The following is a 14,288-nucleotide window of genomic DNA, read 5'->3' as shown; positions in this document are numbered from 1 at the left end:
TGGTTCATAATGATTCCTCCCTGTTGCTTCATCAAAGCTTATTTTTTTCTCCATTTTCATGGTGATTTGATCAATCCAACAAAAAAAAAACATATAGTGTGTTACGATGGAGGACCCTCCCTTCTTAATGCCAATCACAAGGCTGCAACACGAGCAAAATCTGTTATGAACTACCTCCAACCATCACATGGCCCTTTAAAAATTATAGTAGTAACCCAAAACAAACCATGAACATAACAGTCAAAATCATCCCAGATTTAAAGAGGTGGGCTAAGATTGCCAGGTCTTATTAAATATCAATTTATATGATACAATATCAAGAATAATTCTGCTACAAATAAACAAAAGAATGAATGAATTTCCTTTTGCCCCTTCTAAGTTACAATTTATTAAAAATGTAAACGAAGATCAAAGATAAGGGATAGAGCATGTATGCTATGAACGAAGTCCATATTGGCAACTTCGAGCTAAAGCTACTTGTCACACCCACAATGATACAAACGGTCAGCACAGCCAACACTTCACCGGAGAAATCCCAAGTCAAACCTCGGAAATATATAACTGCCAAAAGAACCGAAAATCCAAGAACATTGTTCATGAACACACCGTTGTATAGCTGCACATTATAAACAAAAAACCTACAAATTATTCATCAAAAAAAGACTTTCCAAAATGTAAATGTAATAATCTTTAGCCTGAAATGTGCGGGTTAAGTAACCGGTCAAATGCGTTCTTGAACTAATTTATATATTTAATGAGTTGAATATATGATTACAAGGCATACCTCGGAGAAAGTCAATGAAGTCGTTCGTTCTTTTCTTTGATTTGCAGTTTGGACGGCCGAGATCGCTGTTCTAGCATTAGTAGCCAAGGGAACTAGAATAAAAGATATGAAAAATGAGGGTATGTTTGCGGCACTTGATACATTCTGAACACTGTGTATCAGAGGCTCAGCTAGAAGTGCTAACATGGCTATCCCAAGCACCAGCAACATTATGGCCTTTGTCCAGGCCCAACTAGATCTATCTATTCCATCATCTGTCCATCTTTCCCATGGTTTCTGCATACATTTTGACTTTTTGTGTCAAACTAGTTAATGGGCCAGCACACTCATGATCCTAGAGCTAGCACACTCATACTTGGGCCAGCCAGCCATAGGCAAATGGACTAATAAGGGCCCATTTTAAAAAGGGCACAACTTTGGCTACGTCTGGAGTTATGGGCCCCATAAGTAATGGATGGAAACGTCTAAACGAGCCGGATCATGCTATCAGACATGAATTCCATCATCCGGAGCCCCGATTTCAAACTCAACTGTTTTTTCCCAACTTTATGTTTTTTTTGTTTCCTTTTAAATGTAAAAATGCGTGAATAATAATATATGTAATATACATGTTTAAAGTAAGTCAAATTAATAATGAAATATTAGATTTAAATAACCCTAAATTTCACCATTTAGCCGATAACACTCCCAACTTACGAACTGTACCATATCACTCTCAACTTTCAACTTATTTTCCTCGGCATTTCCAAACTAACCGAACCCTAACGCAGTTAGCTGACATCAGATGCCACATCACTAAACAAGTGCGACATTATAAAAAAAAGCCACGTTATTACTCAAGTGCCACATCAACAAAAAAAAAAAAAACTAACTTGGTTAGGGTTCAGTTAGTCTGAAAGTGCCAGATGAAAATAAATTTAAAGTTGGGAGTGGTGTGGTACAATTCGTAAGTTGAAGTGCTATCGACCAAATAATGAAAGTTAAGGTTATTTAAATCCAATAACTCTTTAATAATTAGGCAGTCAATTACAGTTTTTCAAAATGGTCTAGCCATTGAATATTAAATCAAATTTCTCTTGAGATTTGTTTTTTTTTTTTTTTTTTTTCAAAAATAAGTGTTGGTTGTCATGCAAGATCTCTGTTAAGAAATTTAAACTTACCAGGGATGAATCACTTTCAGTACTAGGTGTGCTGGAAAGAGTTTCACCGTTGGACATGTGGAGCCATTCTTTAAATCCATCTATGAACTCTTTTTCATCAACTTTCTGATCTCCACTTCTGTCAAGATCTTGCATTATTTGATCTGTTGCTTCATTTACATTCCATTGCATCTTCTCAGAATCTACTTCCATGATCAATCTCTTCAATTCAGATTGCGATAAACAATTATCTTTATCAAGATCAATCCTTCTAAATAACCTGAAATTTCCCACAAAATCACCATCACAATCAAATTCATCAATCTAATACCGAAAAAAACAAATCTTGATTCTCACCCCTTTATCACAGATACGTTTGGTGTTCCATTATCGTTGTAAAAGTTTCCTAAAGGAAGGCTTCGAGCATGTCGAATAATTTCGGATACCAGGATCTTCATCATTTCTTGTTCTTTCTTTTTCGTCTGAACCCATGGTTGGACAATCTGTAAATATATGGATTTTCAAATTTACAAATTTATTGAAGAAAATGTTGGTTTGAAATGGCAAGTTGATAGTTTAAGTGTTTGATTACTTGATATAAATCCTTCCACGAGCTAACTGATCGATATGGTCGATTATCCACCGCACCCTTTGTCTCATCGAGCCATTTTGTGAATCTATCAACAAATTCTTCCATGGAGACTTTACAATCAGAATCTTTATCAAATTCTTTCAATATTTCTTCCATTGTTTTATCCTTGTTCCAACTTAATTGCCTGAACTTAATATCCTGGAGAAGCTCTTTAAGTTCAGAAAACGATATGTAACTGTCGCCATCTTGATCAATCTTTGTAAAGAAACTGCATAATAACTTAAAATAAATCATGTTTTATCAAACCAATATATATATATATATATATATATATATATATATATATATATATATATATATATATATACAAAAATATTGGAAGGTGAAAAAAACCTTTTTATTGCAGCTAGATTTGCTGAACCATCTTCAGTGAGTAATTTTTCTGTAGTGTGTTCTTGTAGATGTTTCAGTATGTCTACAACTAAATGCTCGTGTTTAACGTATGACAATCTTCTTTTTTGGATTGAAGGCTCGAGTACCTACGTTGGAATATTCATGAGTCTAGTTAAGAATCATGAAAAAGTAATATATTTTATCGAGTATGGAAGCATGCTGGATGCTATAACATTGATGGCTCAAGTGAATTACCTGATAAATGAAGTATGTGAGCAAGAACATGACAGAAACAGGAAGAGCGATTACGAAGATGTACCCCTGAGACGAATCTACACCAAATAGTTCGGGAATCAGGAGAAGTGTAAATGGGAAAACCGAAAGAATCATAAGTTTGGCTGCCCAACTTGTTTCTTGATCTGTATTTACACCAGTCTCTGTGAATAAACAAACACAAATTGTTATACTAAATGATGGGAAACAAATTATTGAACAATGGGAACATCGGAAGCGACTAGCCACATTAACATGAAAACTAGGGGTGTGAATCGTGTCGGGTTGAAATGTGCAACCCGAACCTGACCCATATAATTATTCGTGTCAAAGATTTTAACCCTAACCCGCACACACATAATTTCGGATCAACCCGAACATGGACCCATTTAACCCGTTTTTTAAACGAGTCATACATGTTATCGATAACGTGTTGAGTGGTGAGTATGAGTGTGACAAGTAAATAATATGGTGTGTCAAAACTAACATTATTATAACTAACCAAGTAAATAGAAAACATAAAAAACAAAAATATAAAAGTTTTTTTTCTAAATAATTAAACAGGTTAACCGGTCAACCCGAACCCGACCTGTTTAAACGAACCCGACCCCTTTTTTTAAACAGGTCTTGTTAATAGACCTAAACCTGGTTTTTTTTTTTTGTGCGTGTGTGTTAGGTTCGGGTCGGGTCTTGAATTGCCGCCCCTAATCAAAACTTTCTTCAGATTTTAGTGAAGCTATGGGCTTGTGCCAGATCATGGAAACATCTTAACGGACCACATGAATTGGCAACACTCCGGCCCAAATCTCAACATTTGGGCCTATAAATTTGAACTTCCCCAGTTAAGGAAAATATGTGAAAAACATTTTGCAGCATTTTTTTCATAAAGATTTCATTGTATGTTTATAAAGATATTAATAAATATGCTAATTTTCTCTTTAAGATGTGTGCTTAAACAATCAATTGCTGGAACCCAACCAGCACGCTTCTGTCCGCTGTCTCCAAAGACGACAAAATTTTGACAAAAAATAAAAACGGATTTAGGAAGTGAAGAAGATTAGTGCTAACCTGTCAAAAGTGACAATGCTTTTTCATATGGATTTTGTATAGAATTCACTGAAGAACTAGAACTTGATTCACCATCAAACTTTCGACTACCAATGACGACACAAGTTCCCCATATTAAAGTGAGAAGAAGTATCGTTGATCCAGCTAGCAATCCAACTCCCGTTAGGACATACTCTTGAGCTACATCTTTCGTGTTTGAAAGTCCAGATGCTACAAATAAACAACAAATAAGTTCAGATTATCACGAATTTTAGCAAACAACCATGTACGGGTTTAACTGATATAAGAAGAAAGAAAGATATTTGAGACATACTGAGAAGTATTAATGATTCAGGAAGGAAACCGAGGACATGAAAAGCACTTGCACCAAAGATCCCAGGACCAAGAATCTTGAATATTCGTTTACCTCCAGAAGCAACATATGATTCGCCGTGATACAACAAGTACTCGTAAACAACAATAAGGAAGAGATGACCTAAAAGAGTTTCTGAACATGGCAGAAAACCATACATTTGCTCACAATGCTCTTTAGGAAAATCAGTTTCTTTGAGATACAAGAATGATGATGGATTTTCTGAAGTTGGTTCTTTGGTGCCATCTGAAATTAACTCAGAATTACCGTGATGTAACAACCGGCCTGTAACCTTGACGGATAAAACAATAAGAAGAAGCGAAGCGTAATATGTGATTTTTTCAAAATTTACCATATTTCAGACTTTAATTATGGTTTGGTATCTTTAAACTTGGTGTCATTAAACATTGGTTATATAGAGACGGTAATTGATGTGTTAAAGTTCAAAGAAAATCTTAATAGATTTGAGGAAGACTTGTACTTCAGGTTACTTGAATGTCAACACAATGTTATTTACCAGTTTTTGTTGTGTTGAAGTTTTAAATAAGAATTTCTAGATTCATTTCCGTTTGATTCAATTATAAGATAACTATTGAATATTTCAAGTTTTCTGAATCATCAACAGATCATTGCCATGCAAGATTAACCTTTTTATTTAACTCCACTTGTTAGATAGGAAAAGACTCTATAATCTATTACTTTAAAGTTTAAATCACATTGAAATTTAAGAAAATGAGAAAGGTGATTGAGAAACAAGATACATAGAGTTTAGTTGGTCGGGTTTTACATGTGAAACGGTCTAATTTCAAACGCCCATAACTTCCTATTAGGGCCTCGCGAGGCGCCCCTCAGAATCAGAAACATTTGTGCACTGTTTTATGTAACATTTTTCAGTTATTAGATTTTGAATTATTTTACGAACTAGCTTAAGATATATAGATGCTCTTTTGTAACTATGCAACTATTTGGTTGTATTGTAACTGTTTTCTAATTCAAACACATGTGACTTGCTTTCTACATAAGAAGAAGTGTGAAAGATAATCAGGAACAACTTGTTGCTTGAGAAAGATGGAAACAGTTCTCCCTAACCTGTATGGCAGGCTGTACACGACACATACGGGAATAAAATCGATATATTAAAATTACATAAAACATGTTGCTACAATTATCATCATATCATTAGATGTTACTTTTTTTTTCTCTTATAGTTTAAAGTCAAGTGGTATAATTGTCATTTGTAAAGATAAGGGGGATAAAGATTACTTCTTTTAGTATCTTTCTTGCAAGCTACATACACACATCATCATTCTTGAGTGGCTGGCAAGTTGTTATTAACCTCAGTGGCTTGTTTTGCAAGTATATCCACTGGTTGTATATGCTTATACGATATAACTACATAAAAATAAGAAACATTACTTGGTACACCTTTTTATCTTTCTTAAAACTTAAAAGCAAATTGTTGATCAAAAGTAAAGCTGATGCCCCAGTATAACCATTAGTTTTTAGTGCATAGATTACCTGTATATAAGCAATTTATAGTTATATCTACTTCACAAAAAGCAAGCAAATTCAAATTAAAGAAGTTAGGTTAGTTGTTTAGAGTCATACCCATTGCCTGAATATGTCATTAAGCTGCAGCCAAATAACTTACTGATGCCAAGAAGCATCTTACATAGCCGTTATTAGCGAAGCTGAGTATGTGACCCGAAATCATTTCTTTTGTTAACTTGCATAACTGCAATCTCTTAGGGGAAACATCAAGTGACGTCATATATGAAAACTCACGCTCTCTTGCCTCCTCATTGGCATCGATCATATCTTATCTCTCTCGGGCATTTCAACAAACAGGTTGTGTCATAACTCATCTGTCACAGTGTCACATATCACATCATATTCATGTTTATTATAAGATTAAAAATTAACTTACGCAAGAGATAATCACCGCCTTCATTGTATCCAGCCGGGCTTACGGGTCATGAACCCTTCATCCGCACCCCTAGAAAAAAAATCTTGGGTCCGCCACTGCATCAACTCCACCATGATTTTTTCATTTCTTGATTTGCAGGAATCTAGAAAAAGATTCCGTTAAAAGTTGAGATATGAGAACCAGTAGCGGTTCTGCAACAACAGATGAACAGACACCGCAATTTTTCACATCGTCCCCTCGATTCATGATGCTGCAATTTTCTGAATAAACCCAATCTCCCTTCTTTCATCTTCATTTTTGTTCCTAAAAATCTACTGATACAATACCCAAGAGTTCATAAGAACTCAAGAACTAGAATCTTTTTTGATTTTTTTAGTTTTCTTAGGGATTTTTCTTGAATTTTAAGTTTCAAAAGACAAGAAAGATCAAAGAACAGAGTGGACTTAAGTTAATTATTAGGAGAAAAGAGAGGATTTTGCTTTGAATTCAAGGATTTCTGATGAAAATTTTGTTCAAGAAACAGGGGTTGATAAAAATGCAGCAATTTGCACCCAAATAATTCAAAATTCTTCCCCAAACTAGCGCCATCTTCACCAACGTTAACGCTTAATATCATGCCGTAATGTTGTCTGCTTTGCAATTGATTCTTCGTATTGTTGTTTATGCATTTTATTCGTAATTCAAAATACGATGAATCTCAGCAGAAATTATTCAATGTTATGTGTGAAGTATATATCTCATGAGGTTTGGAAAATTGTATGAATTCTATGTACCCATTAGGATAAGGTTTTCTTAGCACATCATATTAAGAATTATGCATAAAAACTGTAGAAACTAGTAACTTGTTGTGTTCATGACTTCATGTTTCATTCTTATAAGAGCATCAACAGTGGTCAAGTCCGTTGCCCAAGTCCACTCTTCGCATCACCGTTGCTGTGGGACTCTGACCATGGTGGTCTGGTTTGTTCCACCCGACTACCTTGTTTGGAATTGTGGGGACCACCCACTCACAAACCTTTTTTTGTTTTTGCTTTTTTAGTGTAAAAAGTGGGGTGTGAATGATGTGGCATGCTAACTAGGCAGTCTAGATTTTGGACTTTGACCATGGTTGTAGATGCTCTAAATCATAATACAAATTGCCCCTTTCATGAGGAATGTATTTCTTCACACATTAATATCTTTTCTCGTTATGGTCCTATAGGTTGAAAATTGTAATCGCGTTTCCAATGGAGCGTGGAAGGGATAAAAGAATATACCTACCTGGTGCCATGTGGTAATCTTTGATGGCATGGTGGTAAGGATTTCACTCATTCTCCATTTCATTCTTTTGCTATTTGCGCTAAATATAATAAAAATAATTTTTACGATGAAATCTTAACTGGAATGGTTTCTTAGATTTAACTTTAAGTTACACATTTGTGTATCGTATTGACTTGGACCACATTATAGGTGACAATTTGGACCCGCTTTTTAAGAATGATTTCATTAGATTTAAACTAATGTTTCATTGAACACATTTGAAAAACATCAATTACAATTACATGAATCTCTTGTGGAAAATTATGTATGAATGCAATGCTTCTGTACAAATAAACATCTCTTTTCATTTTAAAATCTATTCAAAAGAAAAACGAATATCAAAGATAATGGGTAGAGCAAGTATGCAATGAATGATGTCCAAATCGGGAACTTTGATCTAAAGCTGGCTGCAGTTCCCATGAAGATAGTAACTATCAACACCACCAAAACTTCAGCGGAGAAATCCCATGCCAGGCCTCTAAAATATATGACCGCCAAAAGAACAGAAAATCCAAGAACATTGTTCATGAACACTCCATCGTATATCTGCATATCATTAACAAACAAAACATGTACATTAAAATCCATTATCAAAGAACAACAACCCAATACGCATCATCAATATTATAGAACAAGTCAACAAACCTCAGAGAAGGTCAAAGAAGTCGTTCGTTCATTTCCTTTTCTTGCAGTTTTAACGGCTATGATTGCTGCTCTAGCGTTAGTGGCCAACGGAACTAAGATAAACGATACGAAAAATGATGGTATATTTACAGCACTAGAGACGTTCTGAACACTGTGTATTAGCGGTTCAGCCAAAAGAGCTAACATGGTTATTCCAAGCACCAACAACATTATCGCTTTTGTCCAGGCCCATTTAGATTTATCTACTCCATCATCCATCCATCTTTCCCATGGTTGCTGCATACATGTTGACTTTGTCGGTAAATTTTATAACTTCACAAACTTATGTCTAAAGTGGAGGGTTCAAATGAGATTATGAGAAGAAATTCTTTGTAAGAAGAAAAAAGAAGAAATTTCAACCAATACGAATGCTTCATTTTACTTTATTGAATATTTGTATTTAATGTTATTATAAGGGTATATTGGTAAACTTACATGGATCATTAAATTGTAGTCTTCATCTTTAATAGCTAACTACATTAAATTTGTAACTTATTTTTAAAATATATATTTAAAAAAAATAATTTAGAGTGTATGATAAATTACGAGGTGCGTATGATAAATTACGCGTTGTGTACATAAAGTGTAGGATAAATTTTGATATGTGTAGACAAAAAATTTGGTGTGGAGAATAATAGTCTTTATAACTAATTAGTTAGGCAAAGATACTAATAAATGAGATGAGAGAAAAATTATTTAATGTTTTACAATATGCCTTTTGTTCTTTTTTACTCAATTAAAAATTCTTCTCAAATGATTCTCCCTCTATGTTTAAAAAGGTTAAAATGCGACTTTACTTACTTGGGAAGTATTGGTTGTAGGCCCAGGTGACTTGGGGACGAGTTCGTTGTTTAGCCATTCTTTAAATCTGTCTATGAATTCTTGTAAGTCAATTTGCTGGTCTCCATCAGTGTCGAGATCTTGCATTAATTTAGCCGTTGCCTCATCTACATCCTCTGGCATTTTCTCAGAGTTTAGTTCCATGATCAGTTGCTTCAATTCTGATTGTGATACAAAGTTATCTTTATCAAGATCAATTCTTTCAAACAAGCTGCAATTGTCCACAAAATCAGCTAGATGAGCAGAGTGCACCATAGATCACTAGTTTATTTATTTGATACAAAATCTATATCTATATCTATACTAATAATAAAAGAAGACAATGGGGGATACGTGTCAACATTAGAGCTATCTACTTTTGGGTTTGCCCCCTCCCTCCCCCCCCCACCCCCCCCCCCCCTCCATCTCCTACATAATTATGGATACTTATATAATAAACCAAATGAATTTTAATATGAAATTAATTATTATTTTTTTTAAATGAACCTATATTATTCACCTAAAAGCTTCACCAAGTTCAAAATTATGCTCGTTAAAATATTAAGAAACGAGGAATAATTATCATAATTGTTTTTATGAGTGATTTCTAAAAATTTTCAAATATTTTATGTGGTTGGACGGTAATAATGGTAAAAATACAATATGTTAAAAAATAGATGGTATTAAAAATCAAAGTTAATACCTAGTTGAAAGAAATAATGTATTAAAATTTAGATGGTCTTAGTATAATACACTGGTTTATTCAACCGTGCAGTACTTTTTTTAAATATAACTTTTTTATTACTAATTATATAATTTTACATGTGTAAACCTGTGTAACACACGAAATTGTAACCTAGTTATCTACAATTAGAATCAAATTCAGTATATCCAACCACTAGAAACTTATATGCAATTCGAAGATGATAATGAGATAATCACTTCCAAATGCAATGCCAAACAGCACCTAAAGTGAGATACTTGTTTCTCACCTTTTTATTGCAGATATATTTGGTGTTCCGTCTTCGTTGTAAAAATTTTCTAGTTGTAAGCTTTGGACGTGTCGTATAATATCGGATATCAGGATCTTCATCGCCGTTTCTTCTTTCTTTTTGGTCTGATACCAATCATACCATGGGTGGATAATCTGAAAACAAATACATATGAGAAATTTTAAAATTTACTGTAAAAACATTTTTTGATGCAAAATTTCTAGTTTAAGTACCTGATATAAGTCCCTCCACGATCTAACTGATCGATATGGTCGTTTGTCCACTGCATTTTTGGTCTCATCGAGCCATTTTTTAAATATTTCGACAAATTCATCCATAGTTACTCTACTATCGCCATCTTTATCGAATTCTTTCATTATTTCTTCTAGTGTTTTCTCCTTGTTCCAAGTTAATTGACTGAACTTGATATCTTGAAGAATTGCTTTTAGTTCAGCAAAAGATATGTAGCTATCGCCATCTTGATCGATCATTGTAAATAGCCTGCAAAAAAAAATATAAAATAAAAAATATACAAATAAATTAAAAGCAAAGGAAACTATAAATGGAGCAGAAATATGAAAATGAACACGACTCTAACCGTTCTATAGCGGGTAGGTTTACTGAACCATCTTCAGTGAGTACTTGTTCTGCAGTGTGCTCTTGCAGATGTTTTAGTATGTCCACAACTAAACGCTCGTGTTTCACGTATGATAGTCTCCTTTTTTGGATCGAAGGCTCACACATCTACACCGGAAGATATTGAAAGATTAAGGAAACATGTGTTGTACTTATACGAATCAAATAATGCTAATTCTGTTTTATTTCTTTTAATATACCTGCCATATAAAGTATACGATCAAGAACATAAATGAGACAAACAGAGGAATCATGAAGATGTAGCCCTGAGACACGCCAAAAGATATTTCGATAATTAGGAAGAACGCAAACGGTATAACCGAAATAACCATAATTTTGGCTGCAGAACTCGTCTCTTCATCTGTAGTTACACCAGAGCCTGCAAATAAGAAAACACACTTCAGTATAGTAAATACTAGGGGTGTTCAAAAAGCTTGCGGTTTGCTTGAAGCTCCCTCAGAAAAAGCTCGAAAAAAGCGCGGTTGTAAACGAGCTAAGCTCGAGCTAGGCCTAGCTCGGCTTGTGAGCTCACGAGCCGGCTCCAATTATATATATTAATTTTAATTTTAAGTCTATTAAGGTAAAAATATGTGGGAGTGTGCTGCGGTGCTAATATTTTGAATTTAATAAACCAAATAACATATACAAATATGGAAAAATAAGCAAAAATTACACATATAATACTTCTATATGCCTTTGATATTTAAAATATTAGAAAAATAAAAATAACACATATAGACATATGTGTATTTTTATTTTTTTCTTGTTTTTTTATCAATATTTGTAAAAGAAAATAAAAGAATTAATGAGCCGGCTCGAGCTGGCTTGTTTAAGTTTGAGCTCGAGCTCAACTTGCCCTAGTAAATACTGAAAAACCTTGATCAAGTAGGGGTGGCTTGTTAACCCGTTTAATTAAACGGGCTGTGTTTGTGTCAACTTGTTTGGCCCGTGAATTAATCATGTCAACCCGCTAGCCCATTTACGACCCGTTTATCATGGGGAAAAAGAAAAACTAAAATGTAAATGGATTAAGGAATCGAGGAATCAGACTGACCAGTAAAATACGATAACAACTTTTGGTATTGATTTTGGGTAGGAATCACTGATGTGCTTGATCCCGATTCTGATGAAAATTTTCGACCTCCAACGATGACACAAGTTCCCCATATCAAAGTTAAAAGAAGTATTGCTGACCCCGCTAGTAACCCAACTCCAGTTAGAACATACTCTTGGGCTACATCTTTAGTACCCGAAAGTCCAGATACTGCAAAAAAGGATACACACATTTAGCATTTTCAATCTGTGGGTCCCGCAGAAGAAACCAAGCGTTTTGTGGACATACCTAGAAGTATCAACGACTCGGGAAGGAACCCAAGGACTTGGAAAGCACTTGCACCGAAGATCCCGGGACCAAGAATCTGGAATATTCTTTTACCTCCAGACGATACATACGACTCTCCGTGAAACAGTAAGTACTCGTAGACCACAATAAGGAAGAAATGGCCTAAAAGCGTTTCTGAACATGGCAAAAAACCGTACATTTGCTCGCAATGCTGTTCAGGAACGTCGATTCCTTTGAGATACAAGAAAGACGAGACGTCCCCTTGAGACGGGTCATTAGTCCCGTCTGAAATGAACCCGGAACGTAAAAACCGACCCGTTACTTTAGTAAATAATATGAAGAGAATAAATGAAGCATGGCATATGGTTTTTGAAAAGTTAACCATCTTTTTAATGATGGTTAAGTGAGTCTTTAACTTTTGTTTGGATTAAACTCTTAAAAAGTGTTTGATTATATAGAAAAAAGTTGATTAGCTGGAAGACAGATCCTAGAAAATCTAAAACAAGATGACTTTTTTTTTTTATTTAGGAATGAATATTCGGGGTCAACTAGACGTGATTTACAAGTTCAACTTTTTTTTTTGTGTGACTGTAATCGTTTGGATTAGCCGCCTGTAACATGGTTTAAATCGAGTGGCATTATTTTCGTTTGCTTGATCCTACGTGGCAAGATTTGATCTGGCAACTTAACGCCACGTGTCAGGTACAGAAATATCAACGGTCAAATTTTGATGTTAATTATTGATTGTTTCCCCAAGATTATGAAGGAAGCGTTCAAGAAACTGCATTCGAGATGAAACTGACGTGTTTTGGTTTCTTCTGTCACAAGAAACCTCTATAAGCCGAATATGAATTTAGAAATTTCAATTTGACAAGGGAACGATTTACTTTTCAACTTGAATTGTGGTGGGTCAAAGACCTTAAACCAGAATTAGCTCAACATTAGCTGTTTCTTCTTTATTAGTTATTATATTTATTTGTATCCACTTTGGGTTTTGCCTAAGTAGGTGATAATAACATATGACACTCCTTATAAGTTGGAAGAAAATACATTTTGGTACTAAAACATTTGAGACCTTATAAGTAGGAGTGTAAAGACGACATGTGACACTTCTTTTGTTTTCTCGTAAATACACCAACAAAAAAAATCTAGTTCAAAAAATCAAGTACAAAAAAATCCAATACAAAAAATGATGCAGTTTCTCACGCAATCAAATGGCTCAAGAACAATTAGTAATCAATGACGATAAAAACGAACCGAATGGTTCCAAGAACAATGTTCTTTCAATTCAAAATCAATCAAAAACTAACTGAAAAACAATAAATCCTAGATGCCCTATTTATACTAAACAATTAAAAAGATAAAATAGGAAATTTGAATTTTAAATAAATAAAAGATATGCATGCTCCTGCATCATACTCCCCATCTTCGAAAAAACTCGTCCTCGAGTTTTGACTTCAGAGCAAACCGCCTGGGTCGAAGGGAACATCAACCCGATTCCTATTTATTATTATTATTATCATGGCCGCCTAAGCAAAGCAACTTCACGAGTTATCTCTGTCGACAATGAACTTATACCACCTGGGTCAAATGGAACATTGGACCGTTTCTTCTTCAGTTGAAACTTCAAAGGAAAATGAACAAAATGTGCGGTAACGGTTTCAGACTGAATTGTAGTGTCCAACGTAGAAACCTGTTTGTCTTTAGAAGTCGGCACTCCATTTGTGCTCTCCAATCCATGACCATATACCTCTTTCATAAAATGGCCATTAATTTTAACAACTTTTTCCCCATTTCGATCAACATGAGTTTGATCACATAACAACCGTCCATCCTTTACATTAATAATAGGTACCATTATGTAAATATTTTGCATGCCTATATGAATATTTTTACGTGTAGGATCGTTTTCAGACCCGAATGAGTCGATCAGAAGAGTTCTTTGACAAAACAAGAGGCGGAAACTAATGTTTTGGTGCAATCTCAGC

The 14,288-nt window shown here is 34.5% G+C and overlaps 2 protein-coding genes and 1 long non-coding RNA gene across 3 annotated transcripts; all 3 read right to left on the bottom strand.

Annotated features, from left to right (window-relative positions):
* Positions 1-254: 254 nt before the first annotated feature.
* LOC110885866 (sodium/calcium exchanger NCL2) lies at positions 255-4,982 on the bottom strand. The gene is made up of 9 exons (XM_022133589.2): positions 4,563-4,982; positions 4,250-4,459; positions 3,164-3,345; positions 2,909-3,054; positions 2,516-2,783; positions 2,281-2,426; positions 1,945-2,203; positions 785-1,060; positions 255-616 (listed from the first exon to the last, which is right to left on the bottom strand). The coding sequence occupies exons 1-9, from the start codon at positions 4,954-4,956 to the stop codon at positions 380-382; spliced, it is 2,118 nt and encodes a 705-aa protein (XP_021989281.1). The 5' UTR covers positions 4,957-4,982; the 3' UTR covers positions 255-379.
* Positions 4,983-5,840: 858 nt separating this feature from the next.
* LOC110885869 lies at positions 5,841-6,275 on the bottom strand. The gene is made up of 2 exons (XR_002562472.2): positions 6,210-6,275; positions 5,841-5,993 (listed from the first exon to the last, which is right to left on the bottom strand). It is a non-coding gene; the product is annotated as an uncharacterized LOC110885869 (long non-coding RNA).
* A 1,720-nt stretch (positions 6,276-7,995) lies between these two features.
* Positions 7,996-12,733, bottom strand: LOC110885867 (sodium/calcium exchanger NCL2). The gene is made up of 9 exons (XM_022133590.2): positions 12,301-12,733; positions 12,013-12,222; positions 11,159-11,337; positions 10,921-11,066; positions 10,556-10,823; positions 10,323-10,477; positions 9,313-9,562; positions 8,473-8,748; positions 7,996-8,373 (listed from the first exon to the last, which is right to left on the bottom strand). The coding sequence occupies exons 1-9, from the start codon at positions 12,683-12,685 to the stop codon at positions 8,137-8,139; spliced, it is 2,106 nt and encodes a 701-aa protein (XP_021989282.1). The 5' UTR covers positions 12,686-12,733; the 3' UTR covers positions 7,996-8,136.
* Between the last annotated feature and the right edge of the window lie 1,555 nt (positions 12,734-14,288).

Source organism: Helianthus annuus, chromosome 10 (genome assembly GCF_002127325.2).
Source record: "Helianthus annuus cultivar XRQ/B chromosome 10, HanXRQr2.0-SUNRISE, whole genome shotgun sequence".
NCBI classification, from domain to species: Eukaryota; Viridiplantae; Streptophyta; class Magnoliopsida; order Asterales; family Asteraceae; genus Helianthus; species Helianthus annuus.
Note: the sequence above shows the minus strand (reverse complement) of the source record. Positions and strands in the feature narration are given on the sequence as shown.